The 27,193-nt window shown below is 45.0% G+C and overlaps 1 protein-coding gene across 7 annotated transcripts in view; it reads left to right on the forward strand.

The window, feature by feature from the left end:
- Positions 1–27,193, forward strand: part of PRKDC (protein kinase, DNA-activated, catalytic subunit) — a 150,435-nt gene that overhangs the window by 11,960 nt on the left and 111,282 nt on the right. For 4 of the 7 annotated variants that reach the window (XM_027128148.1, XM_027128149.1, XM_027128143.1 and 1 more), the window contains exons 8-24: positions 3,611–3,666; positions 3,748–3,778; positions 4,230–4,387; positions 7,547–7,693; positions 8,993–9,157; positions 9,825–9,993; positions 10,362–10,411; positions 11,018–11,143; positions 12,439–12,591; positions 13,988–14,103; positions 14,456–14,615; positions 15,314–15,400; positions 16,136–16,255; positions 16,623–16,782; positions 23,671–23,777; positions 25,616–25,706; positions 26,627–26,790. In XM_027128148.1, coding sequence (XP_026983949.1) covers positions 3,611–3,666; positions 3,748–3,778; positions 4,230–4,387; positions 7,547–7,693; positions 8,993–9,157; positions 9,825–9,993; positions 10,362–10,411; positions 11,018–11,143; positions 12,439–12,591; positions 13,988–14,103; positions 14,456–14,615; positions 15,314–15,400; positions 16,136–16,255; positions 16,623–16,782; positions 23,671–23,777; positions 25,616–25,706; positions 26,627–26,790 — 2,060 coding nt within the window. Of the gene's footprint in view, positions 1–3,610; positions 3,667–3,747; positions 3,779–4,229; positions 4,388–7,546; positions 7,694–8,992; positions 9,158–9,824; positions 9,994–10,361; positions 10,412–11,017; positions 11,144–12,438; positions 12,592–13,987; positions 14,104–14,455; positions 14,616–14,664; positions 15,011–15,313; positions 15,401–16,135; positions 16,256–16,622; positions 16,783–23,670; positions 23,778–25,615; positions 25,707–26,626; positions 26,791–27,193 lie in introns of those variants that run through there. The other 3 variants (XM_027128145.1, XM_027128146.1, XM_027128147.1) reach the window with 3 other exon arrangements.

Genomic DNA, 27,193 nt, shown 5'->3' on the forward strand with positions numbered 1-27,193 from the left:
AAAGTCTATTTTATCTGATATGAGTATTACTACCCCAGTTTTCTTTCGATTTCCATCTGCATGGAATATCTTTTTACATCCCCTCACTTTCAGTCTGTATGTATCCCTAGGTCTGAGGTGGGTCTCTTGTAGACAGCTTATATGTGGGTCTTGTTTTCGTATCTATTTAGCGAGCCTGTGTCTTTTGGTTGGAGCATTTAATCCATTCACACTTAAGGTAATTATTGATATGCATGTTCTTATAACCATTTTCTTATTTGTTATGGGTTTGTTTTTGTAGGTCCTTTTCTTCTCTTGTGTTTCCCACTTAGAGAAGTTCCTCTAGCCTTTGTTGTACAGCTGGTTTGGTGATGCCAAATTCTCTTAGCTTTTGCTTGTCTGTAAAGCTTTTGATTTCTCCGTCGAATCTGAATGAGATCCTTGTTGGGTAGAGTAATCTTCGTTGTAGGTTCTTCCTTTTCATCACTGTAAATATATCATGCCACTCCCTTCTGGCTTGTAGAGTTTCTGCTGAGAAATCAGCTGTTAACCTTATGGGAGTTCCCTTGTATATTATTTGTTGGTTTCCCTTGTTTCTTTCAATAATTTTTCTTTGTCTTTAATTTTTGTCCATTTGATTACTATGAATCTCGGCATGTTTCTCCTTGGGTTTATCCTGCCTGGGACACTGTGCGTTTCCTGGAATTGGGTGGCTGTTTCCTTTTCGATGTTAGGGATGTTTTCGACTACAATCTCTTCAGATATTTTCTCGGGTCCTTTCTCTCTCTCTTCTCCTTCTGGGACCCCTATTATGTGAATGTTGGTGCATTTAATGTTGTCCCAGAGGTCTCTTAGGCTGTCTTCATTTCTTTTCATTCTTTTGTCTTTGTTCTGTTCTGTGGCAGTGAATTCCACCATTCTGTCTTCCAGGTCACTTACCGTTCTTCTGTCTCAGTTATTCTGCTATTCATTCCTTCTAGTGTATTTTTCATTTCACTTACTGTATTGTTCATCCCTGTTTGTTTGTTCTTTAATTCTTTTAGGTATCTGTTCTTTAATTGCTCTACGTCTTTGTTAAACATTTCTTGCATCTTCTCCATCTTTGCCTCCATTCTTTTTCTGAGCTTCTGGGTCATCTTCACTGTCATTATTTTGAATTTTTATTCTGGAAGGTTGCCTATCTCCACTTCATTTAGTGGTTTTCCTGGGGTCTTGTCTTGTTTCTTCATCTGGTACAAAGTTCTCTGCCTTTTCATTTTGTCTGTCTTTCTGTGAATGTGGTTTTCCTTCCACAGGCTGCAGGATTGTAGTTCGATCATGTGGTAGTTTTATTTTTGAGTTTTGGGGAGCCGCCGCACAGTTTTCCTCAGTGGCTGCAGCAGTTTACTTTCCCGTCAGCAGGGCAGGAGGGGACACGTTCCTTCGGCTCCTCATCTTGCCTGATTCTGTGTGTTTGTTTCTGTGTATTTGGTAGGTCAGCTGCATTTCCTGGTCTTGGTATAGAAGGTGCCCTGTGGGGCCCGGTAGTGCAGTGCCCCCAGACTGCATTGGAGCCGGGTGCCCCAGGAGCGTCCCCTGTGTGGCCGGGCCAGGCTGGCCTCCCGTGCGCTACCGTGTGCGCTGGGCTCTGAGGCCCGGATGCAGCTGTTGCTGGTGCTCCGGTGTGTGCGGCCAGCCCTTGGGGCAGGAGCCACGTTGGGGGATGCTGGTGCTGGCCAGAGGTGTCTGGCCAGGCAGGGGTGGATTTGGAGGGGCTCTGGTGCCGGCCGAGGGCACGCACCAGGACTGGTGGGGCGGGGGCTGCTTGGGAGGAGCGCAGGCCATGGTGGGTCCGCAGCTGAAACCGGGTGGGGTGAGCGGGGCTGACGGGTAAGATGGGGAGTCAGAAAGGGGCTGGTGGTACCCAGCCAGCTCGGTGGAGGGCAGGGCTCCCACAGCTAGCATCTGGTGCCCGCCAGCCCCTGGGGACCCTGAGAACGTGCCAGCAGAGTCCTGCCCCTCTGGCACACGATTTGGAGTGAGTCCATGCCACTCCTTCATGGGAGAGGAGACCCAGGCGCTTTTCGAGCTGCAGCCCCTGTGCTGTGGGCCTCGGGGGGAGCGGCTCTCGTTCCCTGCAGTCCCCTGGCTCTCCGGATGTTCTGGGGGCTCGTCATGCGGGTGCAGGGTCTCCAGCTGGGGAGCCCGATGTGGGTCCGGACCCTGCGGTCGCAGTGCTGGGGGAGCAGAGGCCACGCTGCGCCGGCTCCTCTGCGTGGGTGCTCCTTTCTGCCTTCAGCTGTGCATGGTCTGTCCTGCTGGTCCCAGGGCGTTTTCAGAGAGTTTTCTACTTGTAGCCGTGATCTTGGTTTCAGATTTCTCACCTCCAGAACTGTGTGGTAATAAGTTTGTGTAGTTTTAAGCCTCTGAGTTTGTGATAATTGGTTACAGCAGCGACAGGAAACTAATGTAACCAGCACGTGGCAGGACTGGGATTTAAGCCTTGGTATGAGGCTAAAATTTGCAGTTTATGGTCACGCTGTGATTACGTAACTTCAGGCGGTTAGTATTAGTACTCAGTACTAATATATTTGTTCATAGAGCACGTCTTTCCTGGGTGTCTTCTGTCTGAAGAGTGATGGATTGGGTGCTGGGCTCAGAGATGGGAATCCCCGGGTTCCTGCCATCGTGAGCTCAGCGTGGTGAGAAGACAGACGAGGAGCACAAGCTCCGCAGATTTCAGGGTTCATTTGTGCATGCACGCCGGGTGCTGTGGGTGGGAATCTGGAGCATGGAGAGATGGAGGAGGTGCACAGCCCACGGTTCTTTCTGGGGAGGTGACGAGAGGCAAAGGCCTGCAGGGTGGCGAGGGGCCGGCTGGGGAGGGGCTGGGGAGGATGTTCCGGGCAGCGGGAGCAGTGGGTTCCCGGGCGTCCAGGCTGCCGGCTGTGGTCGGGGTCACGAGAGCTGGGCTGCCTGCTGCAGAGTGCTGGGGAGGGGTGAGGTCGCATAGAATGCGGGGTCAGTGTGAGAGGGGCTTCCGCGCGGTGATTTTTCTGTGAGGAACAGGTCTGGGCCTTGATGTTTATGAGGTCTGCCTGCCTGCTTCGGCTGAGGTGTGCGTTAGTGCAGCGCCGAGAGCCATGATTCTTGGTGGCAGTGAGCAGCTGAAGTCCGTCCACTGTTTACTGAGCTGCAGGCCAGAACCTGGCTTTTCGTCCTGGACGTGTGTAGCTGTGGCCGCTGTGCAGCATCCACACTTAGCGTGCGTGCACCACGTAGGACTGGGTCCTGTGGGAGAAAGGAGGTCTCAAGACACGGCCTTGGCAGCCTCCCGAGACACGATGTGTACAGCTGTGTGTGTGGGCAGGGTCAGCTCGGGAGCCTGGGCAGAGAGGCCCGCAGGATGCCTGAGGGGGGCTCCTCTGGAGGAGGCTGATGCCAAGAGACCAGAGCAGAGTCCAGCTCAGCACAGGCAGTCGCTGTCAGAGCACAAGCGGGACAGAGTGTTTAAGGGTCCGTCGGATGAAGCCAGGTGAGGGAGGAGGAGGCCGTGCTGTCTGAAACAGAGCTGTTAGTCTTAATACCTTGTGAGCTTGGTCAGATGATACGATTATGCTGTGTGACAGGGCTGCTTTCTGTTTTTCCCCAGATCCCCAGACTTCAAGGGAGATTTTTGATTTTGCACTAAAGGCAATCTGTCCTCAGGTGAGATTTAATGTTCCTCTAATTCTTTTTAGCTGAGCCTTGTGATTGTCAAACATTGATGGTAAATTTTTTTTTTAATAGATTGATCTGAAGAGATACGCGGTGCCTTTGGGTAAGATCCTTTATTTAATGAGGTGGAATGTTTCAGATTATTAAGTTAGTGCATTGAGTGAATGTTTGCTTAAACTGTGAGTGAAAGTCAGTGCAATGACACCTGTGAGGCTCCCACGTGGTTATGACGGGGCCTCTTGGGCGCTGGTTGAGATGGTCACACTTAGATCACATGATTGCAGAAAAAATCTCTTCAGAGCAACTCTCAGGGGATCCAGATTGTTTGATTCTGACTTTATCTGAATAAACCCTGATCCTACTTCCGACCTTTGTTTTGGGAGTCACGGGCCTGTCGATTCAGATGGAGGATGGAGGCATCAGAGGTCTCGGGGACCACTGGAGCCTCCTTTGTGAGCACAGTTTTAATTTGACGTGTGCCTGAAGCTTTTTCTTAGCTCTTTGTTCCGCCCTTTGTCGTCTTATTTTAAACGTGATGTATTTTGTATTTGCAGCTGGCCTGTCCATATTTACCCTGCATGCATCTCAGTTTAGCACCTGCCTCCTGGACAACTACGTTTCCTTATTTGAAATACTGTCGAAATGGTGTAGCCACACAAATACAGAATTGAAAAAAGCTGCATATTCAGCTCTGGAATCTTTCCTGAAACAGGTACTGTTTAAAATTCTTTCTATGCACAAAATTAAATTCCAATCTTGTGCGTGAACGTTTGAAAAGTAAATACAAGTTGATCCATTGGCTTCCGTGGTACTTAAAGAAAAAGCATGCTTATCCATCAGCCGCATGGGTGGCAGCAGGTCTGGAAGAAAGCTCAGAAGATGCCAGATCGGATCAGGGCCTCAGAGCCAAGGTTGGATAGAAGAAGTGGCGGCAGGGAGAGACGGTTGGGAGGCCAGGGCTCCCTGGAGCCGGTGGCCCAGTGAGGGTGGGGGTCAGCGTCAGCTGCCATGTTAAGACAAGATGCTTGTGTCTCTGTGGCTTCGTGACGGAGATGAGCCCACCTGCCCTGGGGTCCAGGTCCAGCCGGGGTGTGGGTGCAGGGGGAGCCTGCAGGTGGCTGGGTGTCTCCATTGGCCAAGGAGCAGGTGCTGTGGTTCTGAGTGCCCAGTGGCAGCTGGAAACACCCAAGGGGTGGGCTGGTGGTGGGAATGAGACTGGCTGGGGCGGCGCTGATGGACATTCTGAAGAGCGGCATTGGGAGTCCTCACACACCTGGGGCACAGCTGCTGTCCTGCTGTAGGCATATCCCACAGCTCCTGTAGGGACTCCTGGGGCGTTTTACTGCTTTATTTTATTTTATTTTATTTTTTCATAAAATAGCACTTACATGTGGAATCTAAAAAAGGGTACAAATGAACCCATCCACAAAACAGAAATAGAGTCCCAGATGCAGCAGCAGACGCATGGCTACCAGGGGTTGGGTTGCGGGGGCTCTTGTAGCGGGAGCAGCTGAGGGCATTGGTGAGCAGCACCCTTGCCGACTGTTCTCATGGCTCTGGAGCAGACACCTAGAAGGGGCTTTGCTGGGGTGCATGGTAGGCATAGGTTGCAGTTTATGAGCGACTGCTAAACTCCTTTTCAAACCGTTTGCACCGTTTTCCATCCCCACCGGTAAGTTCCAGCCACCCCACGTTCTTGCCAGCACCTAGTATTGCCAGTCTTTAATTTCAGCCCGTCTGATGGGTGTACAGTATTACCCTACTGTGATTTTAATTTGAATTTCCGTGGTGACTGTTGATGATTTTTTTTTCCTGTAGTGATTTGCCATTCTTTTTTTTTTTTTTTTTTTTTTTGTGGTACCTCTCACTGTTGTGGCCTCTCCCGCTGCGGAGCACAGGCTCCAGACGCATGGGCTCAGTGGCCATGGCTCACAGGCCCAACTGCTCTGGGGCATGTGGGATCTTTCCAGACCGGGGCACAAACCCGTGTCCCCTGCATCGGCAGGCGGACCCTCAACCACTGCGCCACCAGGGAAGCCCTGTGCAAAAGCTTTTAAGTTTCATTAGGTCCCATTTGTTTATTTTTGTTTTTATTTCCATTACTCTAGGAGGTGGGTCAAAAAAGATCTTGCTGTGATTTATGTCAAAGAGTGTTCTTCCTATGTTTTCCTCCAAGAGTTTTATAGTGTCTGGTCTTATATTTAGGTCTTTAATCCATTTCCAGTTTATTTTTGTGTATGGTGTTAGGGAGTGTTCTAATTTCATTCTTATACATGTGGCTGTCCAGTTTTCCCAGCACCACTTATTGAAGAGACTGTCTTTTTTCCATTGTATATTCTTGCCTCTTTTGTCATAGATTAGTTGACCATAGGTGTGTGGGTTTATCTCTGGGCTTTCTATCCTGTTCCATTGATCTGTATTTCTGTTTTTGTGCCAGTACCATATTATCTTGATTACTGTAGCTTTGTAGTATAGTCTGAAGTCCGGGAGTCTGATTCCTCCAGCTCCGTTTTTTTTTCTCTCAAGACTGTTTTGGCTCTTTGGGGTCTTTTATGTCTCCATACAAATTTTAAGATTTTTTTGTTCTAATTTTGTAAAAAATGCCACTGGTAATTTGATAGGGATTGCATTGAATCTGTAGAATGCTTTGGGTAGTATAGTCATTTTCACAATATTGATTCTTCCAATCCAAGAACATGGTATATCTCTCCATCTGTTTGTGTCATACACCACGATGAAGTGGGATTTATCCCAGGGATGCAAGGATTTTTCAGTATATGCAAATCAATCAATGTGATAAACCACATTAACAAATTGAAGAATAAAAACCATATGATCATCTCAATAGATGCAGAAAAAGCTTTTGATAGAATTCAACACCTATTTATGATAAAAACTCTCCAGAAAGTGGGTATAGAGGGAACATACCTCAACATAATAAAGGCCATATACGACAAACCCACAGGAAACGTCATTCTCGGTGAAAAACTGAAAGCATTTCCTCTAAGATCAGGAACAAGACAAGCATGTCCACTCTCGCCACTATTATTCAACATAGTTTTGGAAGTTCTAGCCACGGCAGTCAGAGAAGAAAAGGAAATAAAAGGTATACAAATTGGAAAAGAAGTAAAACTGTCACTGTTTGCAGATGACATCATACTATACATAGAGAATCCTAAAGATGCCACCAGAAAACTACTAGAGCTAATCAATGAAGTTGGTGAAGTTGCAGGATACAAAATTAATGCACAGAAATCTCTTGCATTCCTATACACTAACAACAGAAGATCAGAAAGAGAAATTAAGGAAACAATACCATTCAGCATTGCAACAAAAAGAATAAAATACCTACCTAAGGAAGAATAAAACTACCTAAGGAGGTAAAAAACCTGTACTCAGAAAGGCACATAAGACACTTGTCTTTCTGATTTTTAGTTTTGAGCCATCCCCATGTTCTCTCCTGTGGGTCCCAGTCTGTTGGTGACTGAACTCACCGGCCGCTGGGCTGCCCAGCTCTGTGTCACCATGAGTCACAGATGAGTCTAAAGATGCCTTCTGCTTCATCAGGGAGCTTTCGTCCAGAGCCTGTGTTTTGTGCAAACGTCTTCCTGCATCTTCCTGGTCTCTTTCAGTCCCTTTCTCTAGTAAAAGCATCACGTATAATAAAGGCTTACTTGAGAAAGTGCCTTTTCTGAAGCTGTTGGAGACTAAGCAAGCAGATGGAAGAAATGGTTCTTTATGAGTAAAACAACTGTGGAACTGTGACAACACATTGATAATGTCTTACTCAGCAGTTCTAGCCTTTTCACATTTGGATAGATTCCTTTGTTTTCGTAGAAGTGTCTCTAAAGTAAACATTATGCCATTGCAGCTTTCTTTTATGGTAGCGAACAACGCAGAGACGCACAGAAGTAAGCTGCGGTACTTCATGGAGCAGTTCTATGGCATCATCAGAAACGTGGACGCAAACAGCAAGGACTTGTCCATCGCCGTTCGAGGATATGGACTCTTTGCAGGGGTATGCCCATTAATTTACTCTCGTCTTTTTAGTTTCACTTGAGTGTGTAAAGGAATGTACTTTATTGTATTTTGAATAGCATCTCACACTTGTGAGAATATTGTTCTTACTTGTTTTGTTATTAACTTGTTTTTTTCAGTGCCTGCTCTGTAATGGGATTCTGTATGTGTATTATCTCAAATACTCATAACTCTCCCACAAGCTTTTAGGAATATGATTCCACTTTACTGGTGAGGAAACTGAGGCCCAGAGAAATTAGGTAACTCGTGAAAGGGCACACAGCGAACAGTTGACAGAACCAAGACATAACTCCGACCTGAAGATGAGAAACAGCACGTTTTACCCACTGCCACGCTGCCTGTTGTTGATGAGGTGCAGTTTGGTGGTGACGCTTGGCGCGCTAGCGAGAGCCCCTCCCTGTGCCTGCGTGAGGTCTGTTTAGGGACATTGACCGTCGCCTTGGGTGCTTCCACTCGACAGAGGGCGTCACTCCCTGCCTCTGCAGATCTGCCTCCCAGGGCTGCTTCCCTGCTGTAGGGTCTGTGCGTCTGTTTCCAGCCCTCCACACCACTCCTCACTCCTTCCCTCGTGCTTCCTCATTTGTTTCCAGATGATCCTTTCCCCTTAAAAATAAACCTTTATCTCCACTTGTCTCTGCGGCTCCTTTCAGTGTACTTAGGGCAGAAGAAACAGTGTGTGAGAAGGCTCAGAGGTGACCGAGAGCCTGGGCTTCACAGCTTCAGACCCTGAGGTCTGGCCAGCTGGGACTTGTTCGTTGTGGTGACGTAGTGTAGCCAGAGCATGGCCAACAGGGAGGAAGGGAGAGGACGCGGCAAAGATACAGGGGCCAGAGTCTCGTGGAGGAGGGACTCGAGCCGAAGTCTAAGGGGGCTCGGGAGCATGCGGCCGGGCGGAGGACGGCACAGCCGGGTGCGTGAGTGAGGAAGGTGCCTCTGGGTGCCGTGTGCTGTGCCTCCGTGGTTTGGGTCTGTCCCTTCCTCTGGGCGACTGGCCTCTGGGGAGGGCCTGCACCCAGTTGTCTTTGATAACTACTGTCTTCCCAGTGCCTAGAACACAGGGTTCAGTAGGTGTGTTGTGTATTAATAGCTGTGCAGAATGTACTTACAGATATTTCAGAAAGCATCTGTAGAACATACACTGTATTTTATATCTGCATTTCTTCTCCATTAAAAAGCTTGTTAACATTCAATTTATAACAACATGGCTTAACACGACACCTTAAACACCATTATTTTGAAGTTGGTAAGGTTGACAGAGGCTTGTTTTCCTTCCCTAAAGCCTTGCAAGGTTATAAACGCAGAAGACGTTGGCTTCATGTTCGTGGAGCTTGTTCAGCGCTGCCGGCAGCTGTTCCTCACCGAGACAGACACGGCCGAGGACCACGTCTACCAGATGCCCAGTTTCCTCCAGTCTGTTGCCAGTGTCTTGCTTCACCTTGATACGGTGAGTGAGATAGTTGGTTAAACGGAGTACAGTTGTGACTGTTTAACCTCCGTTCTTCAGGTAATTTGATGGCGTAGCAGGAGTTATATGCATTCAGTAGGGGCACATTGTGGGCAAGGTGACCTTTTTTTTCTAATATCTTTATTTATATTTATTTATTGGGTTGTACCGGGTCTTAGTTGTGGCACGTGGGCTCCTTAGTTGTAGCAGGCGGGCTCCCTAGTTGTGGCATGCCTGTAGGGTCTAGTTCCCCGAATAGGGATTGAACCTGGGCCCCTTGCATTGGGAGCACGGAGTCTTATCCACTGGAGCACCAGGGAAGTCCCCAAGGTGGCATTTTTAGTTAGTATTTTGTATCGGTATGGTTTTTGTCATGAAACTTGACTTTTTGTTCCCAAAGTAGGAAAAATTATTTGTTACTTTTTATCTTTCTAAAAGATTAAGATTGCTGCTTGGGGTAGAATTGCACCTTAAGTATCATTTAGACAGTTACTCTGATTTTTTTTTTAGATAATTACAGCAACAAATTAGCAGATTAGGTAATAATCCTGGTTTTTCATTCATCTGATACGTGTCTAATGGCATTGTGTTTACTGTGACTGTCTGTATGGTCCCTGTAGTTATTCATTGCCTGCCCTCGCTCTTCGTGTGCTCTCCTTTCTGGCAGGTTCCTGAGGTGCACATGCCAGTTCTGGAGCACCTCGTGGTCGTGCAGATAGACAGTTTCCCCCAGTACGGTCCAAAAATGCAGTTGGTGTGTTGTAAAGCCATAGTGAAAGTTTTCCTGGCCTTGGCAGAAAAAGGACCAGTTCTCTGGAATTGCATTAGTACTATGGGTGAGTTTGGAATTTACTTGTTTTGAGGATGATGAATGGTTAATACTTAACATGTTGTTTGATATAAAGAACATCTGGTTGCCAAATTCTTTTGTATCTTTTGATGCCTCTTGGAGAACTCCTAATATTTTGGTGGACCAAAATATCCTTTTTCTATCCATTTTTTGAATTTTTTTCCTTTCTTTTGATTTTGAATCTTAATAGTCTAAAATTTAAAACAAAAGAAAAAAAAGAAAAAAAATTAAAACTAAAGATATTACCAAACTTAGAGAAAAATTTGAGAGGTAAGTTATGTTCAAAAAGATAATGGCTGTCATTTTAATTGAGTGGTTATATTTTTCTTTTTTGTTTTCATTTTCTTTTTATAGTGCATCAAGGTTTAATCAGAATATGTTCTAAACCAGTGATCCTTCAAAAGGTAAATTCTGAATGTATGATTTGAAAGTTAGTCTTTTGTCATCTTGAAAGCTAAAGATGTTGCTGGAGTTTTTAGTCTGTAAATATACAAAAGTGGTTTTTTTGTTATTAGCCATTAGCTACATTTTGAAAGTATAGGCTGTAATACCTAAGTACTTTTTCCGGTGATGGTTATGAGACATCCTTAAACATAACCTTACTACTATAAATACATTTTTACAAAAAGGGATCTTTTTCTCTTGAAGCTGTAGGACAAAATACTTAGGTATATTATGGGAGGCATGTCTTAGTTACTTTAAGTTAACAGGAAATAGGATGAGATGAGAGCTCTGTATAAGAAGTTGAGGTAAATTATTCATAACACATACCTTGGATATTGTTTTGAAACACTTGTTAGTGCATCACTGTTTTAGTCCTAGTTAGAAAATTGTGACTTTTCCCCAGCCTTTTTATTATGCTTTCATAATATACTATCTTCCTCAAGCAAATTAGGGTCTGCAGCTGGGGCTCTTTTAGCTCAGAGAACTCTGACAGCAGAAAGCAGAAGTGCAGCAGCGCCGCTGTTCTCCGATCCGCCCTCAGTGTGGGATGTTTGTCTTTCCACCAGGGTGCTGAGCCCGAGTCTGAGGACTGTCGTGTGTCGGGGGAAGCTAGAACCGGCAAATGGCGGGTGCCCACCTACAGAGACTATTTGGATCTTTTTAGAAATCTCCTGAGCTGTGACCAGATGATGGTAAAAACGACCATTTTAAAGCCACAGAAGTACCTTAGTTCCTCTTTACTAGTTTCCATAGTTTTACACCTAAGAATTACTTCAGAAGTATATTTTACTAACTTTCAATAGGGCTTTTTTTTTTTAAGTACTTCAGGTAATGAAAAATTAAAACAGTGTAAGTTAGGATAGTTAAAGTGAGACTTGAAAAAAATCAAATAAAAAGAACAAAATCATAGAACTCATTTAAAATTAATGAATTACCATAGCTGAGTCCTCGTTTCAGCAAAGAAGCAGCATACAGAGTGTAATTGGTGCAGAGTTGTTCTTTCAGACAGACCCAGGCTGGTGGATAAAAAGAACATGGCAGGCAGTGTTATCACCGCGGGAGAGCTGTGCTCTTTTTATTTGCTAAAGCTGAAGGTAAATCCGGTTGATGTAGTAGGTACAAAGGAGATGGGTGCACGGCTGTTTGTCACGGTCAGAATCACGCCTCCTACGTTTCTGGCAGGTGTTTCAGCGGTGTCTGCTCTAAGCCAGGTTCTGGCCACCGTTTAACATGGTCTTTGACAAAGCATTCATAGACTAGGAAAAGCAGTGTTTGTCAATAGATGGTTCCTATCCTGTGAAAAATCTTAGGAGTTTTTCTTATTGAGGTAAAATAGTATAACAGTGTTAATAATTTTACCTAAAATATGCTTTCTTATATGTGATGTTAGATACATTTTGAGGTTAAGTTTCATAGACTATTTGAGTAAAGGCAGAGTAATTGGTCCATATTTTTGGAAAGGTAGAATATTTCAGTTTTAAAGAAATAATAGATTATAATACTTTAAATCCATTCTGAGAATAGATATATATTTGTACATATGTATGCATGCATGTATCTGTGAGTACATGCGTATTTATATGTGCACACGTGTATATGTGCGTATGTACATGCATGTGCAATTGCACATAGACACACCATGTATAGTATACAGATGTGTGTACACACACACACACACACACACACATTAATGTGGTAAATACTTTGACAAGGATTGGCCTAAATCTTCTCATTTACTACTGTTTGTGTTTGTTACATGACTGCGTTAAGTCGTATCTGACTGAAATGGTATTGTCCTAATAATTTAGGAAGGAATCTACATTTTCCAGCTTGAAAACTTTGAGGTAAATCTGCTATAGTTTACACAGGAGTTTCCATAATACCTAAATATACGTACACATCTTTATGTATCATAATGCTTATTTAATACTGGTACTGATACTTTTTGGCACAGTATGTTGAAATTTATTATTTTCTTTATTTTAAGGATTCTCTTTTAGCAGATGAAGCATTTCTCTTTGTGAATTCCTCCCTTCCAAGTCTGAATCGTTTGCTGTATGATGAATTTGTAAAATCAGTTTTGAAGATTATCGAGAAATTGGATCTTACACTGGAAAAGCAGAGTGTTGGGGAACAAGAGGTTAGAAGGGCTTGTCAGTAATAATTTTGTATCCTTTTTGTACTAACTCCCTCTGCCGCTGCAGTATGAGCAAATCTCACACCTGTGGACATCGCAGGACATTGGTTTATTAGCATTAATACGTGTCCTTGATACTTTTTTATTTGCATTGCCTAATGCGTAGAAAATATTCTGTACTAGATTGTTCAGAACTACTAGATAGTAGTTTATATGTTTAATAAGTTAAAGCAACTCTTTGGAAAAAGTTGTTAGGATTGTTACTCATTCCTCAGCAATAGCAGAGTCAAGTCTTACTTAGTGTAGAGGTGGCCTTTTGCAGTAGGATCGGGAAACCTGGCGTTCCTCTGGTTGATACCCGAGGAGGCTCCAAGCTCTGTGCTCTGGAGTCAGTAGAAGGTAGGCCAACGCGGACAGGGAAGACTCCCTGCTCCTGTGTTCTTAAGGCAGTTTTCCTGGCCGGCTCAAAGATGGGACCTGGCGTGAAGCTGCCGGCTCAGAGCTGCTGTCCGCTCTGAGGAGTCCTCATCATAAGACACTCAGGTGATGAAGCTAGAGTCAGTGGGCGTGGACTCTGTGGAACACACTCAGTTCGCTGCTGAGCCCATGGTTCCTTCAGTCGACTTTGCCTATTGGCTTCCATGGCCGAGCCCGAGGCCACTTGGTCAGGGGTTCCTGCAGGGGCAGAGGTGGGCCCTGGGCCTCGTCAGCCTGGCTGCACTCGTGATGCCTTTACACGAGAAGGGGACACTGGGGGTGGTCTGTTGCTCTTTAAGGCTTTTTATTTATTTACGTCTAAAATAATTTCATAAACATGCCCAGAGGGCCTCCCCGAGACTGTCGGCCACACACCTGCTTTTGGAGCACATGTCCTAGTCTCTGTGTCTTCTGCTCCCCTTGCACTGTCCGCCAGGTCAGCTGTCGCCTCTGAGATTAGCATTTCCCAAATGGGTCTAGACTCCAGCCTTGCCCTTGACATTTCCACCTGAATCTGAAACACAGACTGAACATGTTAATATTTCTGTGTTACCTAATAGTAGTAACTGTTCCTCTGTTTCTCATTTTGAAAGCTACATGTCATTACTGACCCTTTCTGTGTTGTGAGCTTCTGCCTCTGTCCGGCGTCACTGCTCCTGTGAGAAGTTGTAGTCCCCACCTACCCTGTCTCTCTGTGTGTGCACCTTTATTCCCCCGTCGGTGTCCCCTGTGGCCGCCCGTGCCACACGTTCTGTGGTCCCGTCATTTTGATCCTACTGTGAGCTTCCGAGGCCCGTCTGTACCTCCTCAGTTTTGCATTCCTTCCTCAAAGACTCAGGCCTTGGCTGTGGAGTCACTTGCTGAGTCATTTGTTGAACGATTGAATGTTAACAGTGTTTTTTTGGTGCCATTAATTTTTAAGCATGAAAATGAAGCTGCTGGCCTTTGGGTGAGCCCGACTTCAGATCCAGCTGCTAACTTGCATCCTGCTAAACCTAAAGATTTTTTAGCTTTCATCAACCTGGTGGAATTTTGCAGGTATTTAAAAAATGCTATTTGTTCAAGAGTGGAAATTATCAATTATTGGCTGTAATATAGGAAAATCACTTATGTAGATATAAGAAATGAAATAGTAGGACTTAAAATCTAAAATTGCTTGTATGAAACTTAAAATATATTTAAATGTAGCAGCTGAAATTTATCTATTTAAAAAAATACATTTAAAAGGTCCTCAGGTGGGGAAAACAAAGAATATAGATATTCTTGAAAATGATATATAATGGAATCATAGATTATGATTTTGTTTTGATTATGTCTCTTATATCCAAAGCTGAATAAAAATAGTACATGATGAGAATTTCTACATTGAGCTTTACATTTGTTTTTACAGGGAGATTCTTCCTGAGAAACATGTAGAATTTTTTGAGCCATGGGTATACTCCTTTGCATATGAATTAATTCTGCAGTCTACACGGTTGCCATTCATTAGTGGTTTCTACAAATTGCTATCTATTGCTGTGAGAAATGCCAAGAAAATAAAATATTTTGAGGTAAGTGTTTTTTTGAAGGACACTGAATATTCCTGTGTTTCTTAGGTTGCATGAGTGTGTATAAATACCTTCTAAAATGCAACATGATAGCATATTGCAGTTTTAAAGTCTACTAATTTTATTTGTATTTTGAAAGACATAATGTGAGTGGCAATTGGATGACACTCTTTAAAGTTTAACCAGTAGCATTTTCTGTTTTGATTTACAACACCTGGCTGATGACGTTGGCTCTGCAGGGGCTCTCATGGGGTGCTGGGTGCTGGGGCTCCGGCATCACTAGCACCACTCACACCCTCTCCAGGCTCACCTCGTCAGGAGCTCTGGGCCGCTGCCCAGCAGCCTGTGCCCAGGCCGCCCAGGGGATCTGGTGGCACGTGAGGTTGGAGAGGACCTGGGTTTGTGTCTGGGGGCTCTGGGCGTGAGCAGTGTTTCAGCCCACAGGTGTGCGCATCAGAACCCCGGGGCAGGGAGCAGACTTAGGCCTTGGGTCTTGACCGGCAAGCCCCCCCACCTCCCACTCGGTTTCTCGCTGGCCTCTGCCTGAAACGTTTTCAGGGCTGATTTCACTTCCCCTCTGCATGAGGCCTGAGCAACATGAAAATGGGTTCCCCTTGGAAGGAAGGCTGGGAACTGCCGGATTAGGACACAGGATTACCTGGTTATCATTCACTGAACTAATTCCCTGTTTTGTTTGACAGGGTGTTGGTCCAAAGAGTCAGAAACAGTCTTCTGAGGACCCAGAAAAGTCTTTTTGCTTTGCTTTGTTTGCGAAATTTGGTAAAGAGGTAATTTTCAAATGATTTATCCAGTGTTGTCATGGGTTATTTAAAATTGAATGGACTTGAGGACACAGGGAGGGGGAAGGGGAAGCTGGGACGAAGTGAGAGAGTGGCATGGACATATGTATACACTACCAAATGTAAAATAGATAGCTAGTGGGAAGCAGCCGCATAGCACAGGGAGATCAGCTCGGTGCTTTGTGACCACCTAGAGGGGTGGGATAGGGAGGGTGGGAGGGAGACGCAAGAGGGAGGAGATATGGGGACATATGTATATGTATAGCTGATTCACTTTGTTACACAGCAGAAACTAACACACCATTGTAGAGCAGTTATAATGCAATAAAGATGTTTAAAAAAAATGTATGTTGAGAAAAATCCTATAAATGATCTAATTACTTAAAAATGGGCTGCTTACTCCATGTGGGGATTAAGGGGTTAAAATCACTAACAGAGGATATCTCTGTGCTTCCAGAGTCCCCTGAGGTTTCTTAAAATTGAGTGATGACAACTCAAAGTTAATAGATTCTTTAGCTCTTCCACATAATGGAAATTAAGTACTCAACAAATGAACTTTTCCTGGAGATCAGTGCTTACTTTTTAAATGAACGTGGCTGTGTCAGATAAAGGCCCCGTGATCATTTTCCCTATTTGCGAATAGGGTTTCTTGTAGTTGATTGTGAAATTGAAGGCTCTCTTCAGGTGTGCAGCACTGATGTTCTTGTCGTCTTTCTTGCTAAGGTGTCAGTTAAAATGAAGCAGTACAAAGATGAACTCCTGGCCTCCTGTTTGACCTTTGTCCTGTCCCTGCCACACGACATCATCGAACTTGATGTCAGAGCCTATGTCCCTGCCTTGCAGGTGGGTGCATCGTCCCGAGCAGACGCATCTCTTGTGCAGTGTCCTGTTTCCTGGAAAGCATGGCAGTCCCAGCAGGCGCTCACCCGTCAGACACCCTGGTTCATGTTCTGCTTCTGCCACTGAGCAGCTTTGGGGAGGGACCCTGGCTGGTCCTCTCTGAGGGCCCCTGGGGGTGGGGGGTGAGGATTCAGCCCTCTCTGTGCTGCAGGTGTGCAGTGACACCCGCCGGCAGGCCTTCCTGAGGGGGCCTTAGTGTACCCTTCCCTCCAGCCTGTCTGGTTCTGGCAGAGGAAAGGCTTGCCGTTAGAAACCCTTTTTGAATCTCATATTCCTTGTGTTTCATTACCTTGTTTGTACTCACATACAGATGGCTTTTAAACTGGGCCTGAGCTATACCCCATTGGCAGAAGTCGGCCTGAATGCCCTAGAAGAATGGTCAGTTTACATCGGCAAACATGTAATTCAGCCCTATTATAAGGACATTTTACCCAGCCTTGATGGATATCTGAAAACTTCAGCCTTATCAGGTAAGGTTTAGAAGAATTTTGACATGTATCTTAAAATGGCAATGTAATACCTATAAGACTACGTATTTTCATTTTTGCAACTTCTGAAATTTGAACCCAACATATTCAAAATATGTTTGATATTTTTGTGATCTCCCCAATTCATTTCAATATAATTGGGACATAAGAAGTATAACTGAGGTATTAAACCTACTTTTTATTTTAGTCACTTACATCCTACCAAGATTTATAAAATCTTCCAAGGGCAAGAAGTCAGTCTTAAATATTTTGAGCTCCTTATAGATTCTAACATACTGCCTTGCAAAGACACTTTTGTTTGACAAATCAAACAGGAATTAAAACTATAAGGAAATCCAATAGTAATTTTGTATTTTGACCTAATCTCACCTGATTTTTTATTGGTTTTTCAGATATAACTGATTTAGTACTAATGTTAGTTCAGAAGAATTGTCATACAAGAAGTAGGTTTGGGAAAAGATTCAAAGAAAAAATTCATCTGGCCAGGCAAAATTTTTTTCTTTTCTTTTTTTTTAATGGATTGGAGGTTTTTAAAAAATTAATTTATTTTTGGCTGCGTTGGTCTTCATTGCTGTGTGCAGGCTTTCTCTGGTTGCAGCGAGCAGTAGCTACCCTTCGTTGCTATGTGCGGGCTTCTCATTGCAGTGGCTTCTCTTGTTGCGGAGCACGGGCTCTAGGCGCGGGGGCATCAGTAGTTGTGGCTCGCGGGCTCTAGAGCGCAGGCTCAGTAGTTGTGGCACATGGGCTTAGTTGCTCCGCGGCATGTGGGATCTTCCCAGACCAGGGCTCGACCCATGTCCCCTTTGTTGGCAGGTGGATTGCTAATCACTGTGTCACCAGGGAAGTCCCCAGGCCAAAGTTGTACTAGCCAAGAACAGTATTACATAGAATTGAGGGGGGTCAAATTTCCTTGAACCAGAGTGGAAATGGACATTGTGATCAGATGAGCAAAAAGAAGGGTTCATGTTGGAGAAGAACCCTGAAGTACTGGTAAGAATTGAAATGCCCCTGCCAGCAAAGTAGAAAATCAAGTGTTAATTCGTAAAATTCCATCTACGTAAATCATTATTTTATTGTTCAGCTCAAATACTGTTGGTTTAGAAACCGTAAATGAAAAGTGTGTGACAAATTTCATTCACTGTGTCTGGTTTTTATGGCACCTCAATGCATATTCAGAGTTCATGAAGAAAGAGTCACAGTTTCGGGATAAGTATTTAGGGAAAAAAAAGTAGTTGATGTTTGTCTCTTATTTAGGCTTTTAAAATTCACTTCTTATAAGGAGTGCTGCTATTTGAGTAGTTCACTGAACACACGTGGACATGGTTAAAGGAATTGAATGTATCTGTTAGTAGGTATCTTTGTGGTCCTTTCATTTGCTCTTTTGAATTTAGTTCTGTCAGTGAGCTCATTGAAAAGATTTGTATTTCTTTTCAGTTAATACGGGACATTACTGTGATCCTTTAAGCAGAGAATTTAGTTATTGAGAAATGGTCGTTCTCCAGGTAATTAGGAGATAGGGAAAAGCAGAGAGTAAGTAAACTAACAGCAGAAAATCCACAACCTGAAAGACTGTTTTTAGTAATGTTTTCTTTGATACGATACTAAACTTCCAGAACAGTGGCATTCATAGTGAAGAGAGCTCCTGTCTGCTCTGTCTGCAGGTTTAGCAGCTAAATTGTGTCCCGCTTGCTTTGTCACTGTATGTGCTTTCTCTGTATCGTGTGATAATATGTGTGCGTGTTTATACGTGATGTTTTTTCCCGAACCTTTTGTGAGTAAGTTGCAGGCATCACAGACGTGTATGCCTGAATACTGCGATGTGTGTTTCCTGTGCGTGACCACAGCGTCGTCGTGGTCAAGGTCAGGAAGGGTGACATGGCTGCCTCACTCTCCTCCTCTGCAGCCCGTGTGCACATGGCTCGGCTGCCCCATTAACTTCCTTCGTAGCTGTGCTTCCAGCTGCGTTTTTCCGGGGCCAGAATTCAGCCTGGGCCTTGCGTTTAGTTGTCGTGCCTCTGGGCGTCCTTTCGTGTGGGACAGTTCTCATGACGTTGATGTTGTTGAAGGTTGCGGGCCGTGATTTGGGAGGAGGTCCTTCCAGCTGGGCTTGTCTGATGTCCTCTCACGTGAGGGGCCCCCAGGACCAATGGCAGGTGGTGCCGTCACGGTCATGCCCACGGGCCTGTGGTTAGCGGGAGCCGCTCCGTTCTCTGATTGCGAGTGGCCGTCTTCCCAGTGAGGTCCTCCTCCAGTGGTCGGTGCCGAGGAGGGTGGGCACCGGGGGGCCCCCGGGGGGGCAGGGTATCCAAGCAGGCGAGGAGGGCGGCATACGGGACGTCAGCCACATTAACAGCTGGATCAAGGACAGTGAGGGGAGAGGGAGAAAGAGCTAAAGAGCCCTGCCTCCCGTCCCGGGCCTCACTGCTTCTGCACACGTGCACAGGCGCCCGCACACCTGTGTGGGTGGGTGAAGTGGAACGTGCAAGGTGCACACCTGTTGTCCTTCTGTCCGTTGGAAGGGGCTGCCTGGGGCTAGTGGTACCTTTGTAGCAGCGAGAAAACCAGTCCCCAGGTTGTGGCTTTGGAGAAATGGCTGCTTCCAGCCTGCACAGGGAAAGTATAAGAGGAACCTAGAATATTATGTTTTCTGAAACATGCAGAAATCAAGGAAGTGTTCTAAGAATGATGGGAAATGTCACGGGCCAACTTGGGATAATCTGAGCATCGAGGCAGAGTGTCCCAGAAAGAGATCGAGATCCACTGAATCTTGTAGGACTCTTGCGTGTGTACAGTTACAAGTCAGCGAGTAGACGGAAAGCCTCGTCGTGTGCTTCTTCTTGCTGTGTAACAAGTCACCACAGGGCCAGCGGCTGAAACACCATCTGTCGTTTCCCCGTCCTCTGGGTCAGAAGCCTAGGTGGGCTTAGCCGCTCCTCTGCTCGGGGCTGGCTGGGCCGGCCTGGCCCTTCTCCGGGCACTCTGGGGAGGGCCCTCAGGTTCATGCAGGGTGTCGGCGGCGTCCAAGGCCCCATTTCCTTGCTGGCTGGTGGTCCCGGCTTGGCCCGCCCCTTGCCTTTGGCCCTCCACCTTCACAGCCAACGGTGCACCTTGAATCCTTAGGCTCTGAGGCTGTGCCCCTTCCTCCTGCATCCGCTGGAGGAAACTCTGCTTTTAAGAGGCTCGTGTGATTAGATTAGACCTGCCTTTGTTCTGTAAGGAAACACAGTCACAGGGGTAACACTGGGGAGGGTCATGGGGCTACCTTAAAATCCTGCCTACCTCACCCCACAACACATGTTACTCACCAAGGGTGCAGATGGCAGCTTTACAGTGGAGACCCTGGCAGACAGTCGTCAGCCTGCTGGCCAGCAGTGGGGCCAGTGGCCAGCACGCCTCCTTATGTGCTTTGCTGAGAGCCCAGTGCCGCTCTGTGCCGCTTCTGACAGAGGTGCAAGGCCTGAGCCTTTCGCTCAAAGTGCTTCTGATAAGATTCAAGCCTTGCTCCCTTGTGGATTCCACAGAAAGTAAAGAGTAACTTTGCCTGTTACAGACAAAGGCATTGATCAGTAAGGCAGAGAAGCACGTCCTTTAAGACTGAGTGAACTTTGCTAAGAATGTAACACATTTCATAGCCTCTTCTCAGACTCAGGTGTTACCTTTCCAAGTTTTGTCATGTTCTGGGACCCACTGACACAACTTGAAACAGCGGGTCTCGCAGGGAGTCCATGAGATCCAGCTGTTTTCAGAGGAATACTAAGGTGTCGTGTGTGTTAACATGCAGTCTTCAAATAGATCAGTAGGTCTTTACAAAAGTAGGTTCTGCTTCCAGTATGCTGACTGTTGCTAGTTGTAACCCACAAAAGCAAAAATCCGTGAGCTCTTAGTGAGTCCCGGTTGTGGAAAGATGGCCGGACACCAAGAAGCCGAGACTCGCTGCTTCGTGAGCAGCAGAGCAGCTCACCCTCCCTGAAAGTCAGAAGCGTGCCCTCCTACTTCTACTGCAGCCTCATCCGCGTATCAGTTACAACTCTCTGCCAGACTTCTCTTGGACTGAGGAAACGCGGACTGGATGGTTTTGAGAAGTGTCTGCTGAGGTCTTGGAGTTTCTCAGGCTCGGAGCTTGTGAGCACACGTGACACCCACCTGTAGCTGCATCCATCCGGCGTGGTACCACACGCAGCATGCCTCATCTCCTCATGGCCTAGAAAGCAGGAAGCAGAGCACACAGACTTAGAAATGATGCCTAGTGGGACTTCCCTGGCAGTCCAGTGGTTAGGACTTGGCGCTTCCACTGCAGGGGGGCCTGGGTTCAATTCCCAGTTGGGGAACTAAGATCCCACCAATTGCGCGGCATAGCCAAAAAAAAAGAAAGAAAAAAAAAATGTTGCTTAGCAATCAGTGTTTCGGTATTCTGTTTTACTTAGAAATTACGTGGGTGTTCAATGATGATTTACTAATTAACTCAGTCCAAGGTTTCAAGGCTGCAGATCATAGAAATTATCTTCCAGTTGACATGCTACAAAACGTAATTACTGGGGAAGTAAAAAGTTTGTCCAGTGATTCCGTTTAGTTGAACATAAACTTACTGCATTTATCATGATCTTAAAAGTTATGTAGGGGGCTTTCGTGGTGGCGCAGTGGTTGAGAGTCCGCCTGTCGATGCAGGGGACACAGGTTCGTGCCCCGGTCCGGGAAGATCCCACATGCCGCGGAGCGGCTGGGCCCGTGAGCCATGGCCGCTGAGCCTGCGCGTCCGGAGCCTGTGCTCTGCGACAGGAAAGGCCACAACAGTGAGAGGCCCGCATACCGCAAAAAAAAAAAGTTATGTAGGGCTGTTTGAGATGAAGAAAAAATTCTGCAGACGGTTGGTGGTGTTATTTTGTGTGTCTTGTACCATAATAACAAAGCTTGTTGGCTTTGTAAGCCTGGATAAGTATAATAAGTATGTAAGTAAGTATAGGAAAAACAAACCCAAGTAGAATAAGACGTATGCTTGTATTGTACTTAACCCTGATAGGAAAACACATTTATTTAAACTAAAATCATGAAATTTGTCTCATTTACTGAAGATGTGCCTTTATTATGTGAATATGGATTTCTGAAATGCTTCTGAGTTAGTGACTATAGCATTTTTTTTAAAGTTTGGCACATTTAAAGTATTATAAGTCCAATTTTTAAATTTTCAGATAATTTTAGGAATATTCATTTTATATAAGCTTATTTATTTGTATAAATAAGAACAGAGCTCCTTTAAGAGACTTAATAATCTAATTTCTTAATACTTTCCAAATACAGGAGAACAGCACACTCACAAGGAGAAGTCAGGTTGTTCTCAATTCAGGGCTTAGGTGACACGCAGACACATGAGGGTTTATGGCTTCAGTCCCACAGTTTGAGTCATAGACAGATAAAAAACACTTGACCAGTCCACATCTCAGAGAGTTGTTTTTCCCAGTGTACAAAATTCTTAACTAATTTGAGCTCCAAAACATTTTAATAAAGACTAAATAAAAACCAGATCCTCTTTTCATCTGGGGCCACCAGAGGGTAGATTTCTAATATCCACCTGCAGAAGGTCCAAGACCAAAACCCCAGTTCTTAGTGATTGTTCCCACCCGGGGCCTAGCTCATGGGGCATGGGCAGCAAGCCTGCACCGCAGACTCACAGATGGGAAACAGAAAGCAGAGGGGAGTCAGGCTCTGCCGTCAGCGGGTGTCACTTCTGGGGGTCAGGAGAGGCGTGCTGGGGTATAGCCCCTGTGAGGGTCCTCCCAGGCTGTCTCAGCACTGGGAGAAGTGTGACTCCACTGAGAGAAAGTGAGCAGGTGCAAGGGCTTTATTAATAAAGGACTAGCGAGACGCTGCAAATGGTTTCTATAACCTGAACGCAGTCATGAGAAAACATCAGACAAACCCAGATGGAGGCATCTAATTTTGTAAATGTCCAAGTCATGAAACTCCAGGAAACTGAAGAACTGTTTCCCTTAAAGGAGATGAAAAAGACAAGACAACTAAGTGTAACCTGTGGTTCTAAGCTGAGACGTTGTTAGGGCCGAGTGGAGCCTGACTGGGGGTGGGGGTGATTGGGGGCCGCGTCTGCAGCTTGGCACCCTCATCTGGGCTGTGGTGTGGCTGTCACGTGGGACCGGCTCCTTTAGGACCCGCACCGTTCAGGGGCGGTGGCGTCAGATTGGTACCTTACCATGAAGTGGTTCGGGAGGGAAAGTTTTGTGCTAAACGTGCACGTTCTGTAGAAGTTTATGATTGTCGAATGGCAGCTCCTTCACAGCTGTAAGTGTTCTGATTCCTCAGGGATGTCTCACTGTGATGGTTTTAGTGTCTGTCCATTGGTGATTCTTCTGAGTTGATTATTACTGTAAAAGTGGCACAATGGTGATGTTCCAGCTCCATGATTCCTTTTATCTAGTTGGCACTCTGCGGTGAGAAATAACTTTTTTCACCCATTATTTCTGCCTGTCAGGAGGGACTTGTGGATCCTTATATTCTCAGTGGGTCCAGCCCTTTCCTGCTCCCACTGATATCTGCGCACAGCCTGTCCCAGATGTGACTTGTGTGGGACTCGTGGGAGTGTGCCCCTCCCTGAGCAGTGCCCCCTCCTGGCGCTTCTCACCAGCACAGTCTACCCAGCCTGGGAGTCAGCCACTTCTCCAAGGAACTGTGTTTCTTTTAGTCAGCAGTGGTATTTAAAACTAAGATAACCACTGTTAATATTGTTGTTCTAGAAATTTCATTTTTAATCTCACTTTAGCATTTTAATGTCTTTCTATAGCAGTGTAGTGTGTTTTCCCTTGTATTAATTAAATAAATGAATGGTGCTGTTTAAAATTGACTTTTGTTTACTGTTGATAGATGAGACCAGGAATAACTGGGAAGTGTCAGCACTCTCTCGGGCCGCCCAGAAAGGATTTACTAGAGATGTGTTAAAGCATCTGAAAAGGGCAAAGAACGTTTCATCGGTAAGAAATCTTTTGTATCTTCTTTACCTTAAATAACGGAGAGACCAGATTCTAATGCTCGTGAAAAGGAAAAGTCTTCACTTAAAATATTAGTTGTTCTTATGTATCAATTAGAGTACAATATAGAAATAATTTCAATATATATTTACAGTAAAAATGTAAACTATATTAACGGGTTTATTGTCTTGTTTTCTTGTTTGGAATAAGCAATTGCAGTAGTGATATTATGGATATGTAAGATTGACTCATTTACTGATTAAATCTGAAATACATATTGTCAAGTTCAGTTCATGGCAGGTTTTATGTTTTTTTTCCAGTGATAATTTCTTGAGACCAGTTTTTTTAGATGTGGCACATAATGTGACAGATAAAAATGATGTAAACAGAGAAAATTGAGTTAGTGTAGGGAAAATATTTTTAAGTATGATGTGAAAAAGGAAATTTGAAAAACTTTTAATATCTAGAACTGATATCGCAAGCTCTAGGGAAAGTTCCTCCCATCTCGATATTTTTGACAGCTTTTGATTGGGAGACCTGGATGAAACTAGAAATGGTGTCTAAAGGTTTTAAATTATCTTATCACATATAAGTAAAGGAAGGTAAAGTTACTTGAGCGTGCCTCTAGTTTTGCACATTTCTTTACAGACACAGGACCCCATTTCCCTAGGTGGGCCCTGGGGTCCCCGGGTGCAAGGCCAGAACTATCAGTATTTTCACGCGTCGACGTTTGCACTGTGCAGTGGTGGGTGGTGCGTTGGTTCCCTAGCGCCTCCTTAAGCCTCGACCCTTGAGCACACGTTGTGTGCCATCCCGTGTGCTGGAGCAGGGGTGCGCCGAGCAGCCCTTCCCTTGTGAACACCGTTTACTGGGGTAGACAGCCTGGCTGCTCAGTATCTCGCAGGCGTTTTCTCCAAGACAGAGAGCGAGCCTGTCACTTCAAAGAAAACTTCTGAGAGTGTTGGTTGCCAGTGACACAATTCAAGCTTTTAAGTGAAAATTAAAATTTTGCAAGACTTGTAACCATCATGAGCTGGGCAGCTTCTCAGTACTTAACGACTGTGATGTTTTCACATGTACAGTGAAATGCATCAACATGTGGAAGATCTGCATGACCCAGGGAACCATTGTTGTCAGATGAACAGTACGTTATCTTCCCAAATTGCGTGTGGGTGAAAATCCACAGAGAGCAAGATAAGCCCGTGGGTTTTAACGTAGTAGAGGCTCCATAGTCTTCGCTGCTGTGGTCTCAGAGTCTGCTTTGTGACCAGCCTTTAAGAAACTTCCACTGCAGTTGTGGAGCCGTATCAGAGAAAAACCCCAGTTATCTAGAAAGACTACTAAAATACTCCTTCTTTTCCAGTTACAGCCCAACAGCAAGTCTGTCACAAATGTGAAAATGGGAAACAGTACCACTTGCCTGAGGTTGTTTATTTGGAATATATCGTTACTTTTCCTAAAAGCATATCGTTTGTTAACATGTCATGGGTTCAGTGTTTTTAAATAAAATGATAACTATTTAAATAATATCTAAGTTTCAACTTATGATAAATACTGGTAAATACGACCTACATAAACAGAAGTTCTTTGGGGAGCGTCAGTATTTTTTAAGGGTGTGAAGGCTCTTGCCAAAACTTTGGAACCGATGGTCTAGGAAACGGACAGAACTGCAAAATTGGAAGAGATGTGGCTTCTTTTCATGAATTTAAAATAAAATTAACTGCAGTGCCGTGTAGGATATAATGAGCCATTGGAGGCGTCAACAATGGAGAGGGTGGTAGAGCAGTTTTTCTTTCAGCTCATGACTCTCTCTAATGTTTAACTTGTCACCATGTTTGCAGCATGAAGCGCTGTCCTTAGAAGAAATACGGGTTCAGGTTGTGCAAGTGCTTGGCCGTCTTGGGGGACAGATCAGCAAAAACCTCATAACAGGTGACCTTTCCTTAAAGCACATTAACCCCATGGATGTATTTGGATGCATACAGGTCATGGTGTGTTCTGATATTTTCTCCTATATGTCATTTATGTGTTTTCAGGTAAGATTATGAAGAGCCATATTTTGCCTGGTGGAGTGGGTGCTCCCACTGTGCCCTGCAGCCCGTGTGGCTCTTGTGCTCGCTCACTGGAGTCTGATGTCTTTTCCTTTTTGAAGCAGAATCTAGCTTGATGCACCTTTATATTAAACGTTGTGTCAGGAGTTCAAAGTTATCTTTTTTAACCTGATATCCTTAATATTTGGATAATTTAAGTTGTTTTTGATTGGAATTAGCATTTTTTTTTTTTTTTTTTTTGCGGTGCGCAGGCCTCTCACTGTTGTGGCCTCTCCCGTTGCGGAGCACAGGCTCCGGACCCACAGGCTCAGCGGCCATGGCTCACGGGCCCAGCCGCTCCGCGGCATGTGGGATCCTCCCGGACCGGGGCACGAACCCGTGTCCCCTGCATCGGCAGGCGGACTCTCAACCACTGCGCCACCAGGGAAGCCCGGAATTAGCATGTTTGATTAGTAAAAATTGGTACTTTTACCTTTAAAATTTCATATTAAATGTATTGGTGATTTTGGCATTTTAGAAGTCAGAACCGCTGTTAGGAAAATAAGTGCTATAAAGAGGAGATACTTAATTAAAGTATTGTTCATTTATCATTTTTCCACAGAAGAGTAACTCTTACTGAAATTGGAAATTAAACATTGCAGACTATTAGACTTGTTTAACAATAGTTTGCCTTTAAGTCAAATTCAGAAACAGTGTGTAGTGGTTTGTACACGTGTGGTAAACAGAGCAGGAGGGGGTGAGCCAGGGGCTGTCCTGGAGCGAGGAGGGACTGACCGAAAGCGCTCTGCATCTCTCTGACAGCAGTGTCCCCCGAGGAGAGAGCCAGGCGCTGTGTGGCCTGGGACAGAGAGAGGAGGCTTGGCTTCGCGGTGCCCTTCGCGGACATGAAGCCCATCATCCACCTGGACCCATTCCTGCCACGTGTCACAGAGCTGGCGCTCTCGGCCGCTGACAGACAAACCAAAGTACTCACTGATCACCTGCTGTGGTTAGACGTGTATTCATTAGGAAACACGTATTGTGTTTCACGGATTTTGTATTTTCTCTAGTATAGTAATCAGGAAACTGTTCAGTTATCAGAAGTACGTGTCCTTGGAAAATGGAAGTTAAACATAAATTATCTGAATAATAGATGATAACCTGGCAAAACATTAATATACCAGAACTCTTCATAATAGAAAATAGTACAAAGGGCATTGAAAAGTGATTTTTAGTCTGTGCTTGATTCTCTCTTCAACCTGGGAGATTAGAAACAGATTATCTCAAGTCTTTATATTAATCTGTACATTTCCAAAATTCGTGCTTTAAAAATGTATTTACTGAAAGTGACAGTTGAAAATGTGCTAACACATGAAGCAGAGTTCTGTG

Source organism: Aethalodelphis obliquidens, unplaced genomic scaffold (genome assembly GCF_003676395.1).
Source record: "Aethalodelphis obliquidens isolate GAN/ISIS:26980383/991018 unplaced genomic scaffold, ASM367639v1 scaffold33, whole genome shotgun sequence".
Lineage (NCBI taxonomy): Eukaryota > Metazoa > Chordata > Mammalia > Artiodactyla > Delphinidae > Aethalodelphis > Aethalodelphis obliquidens.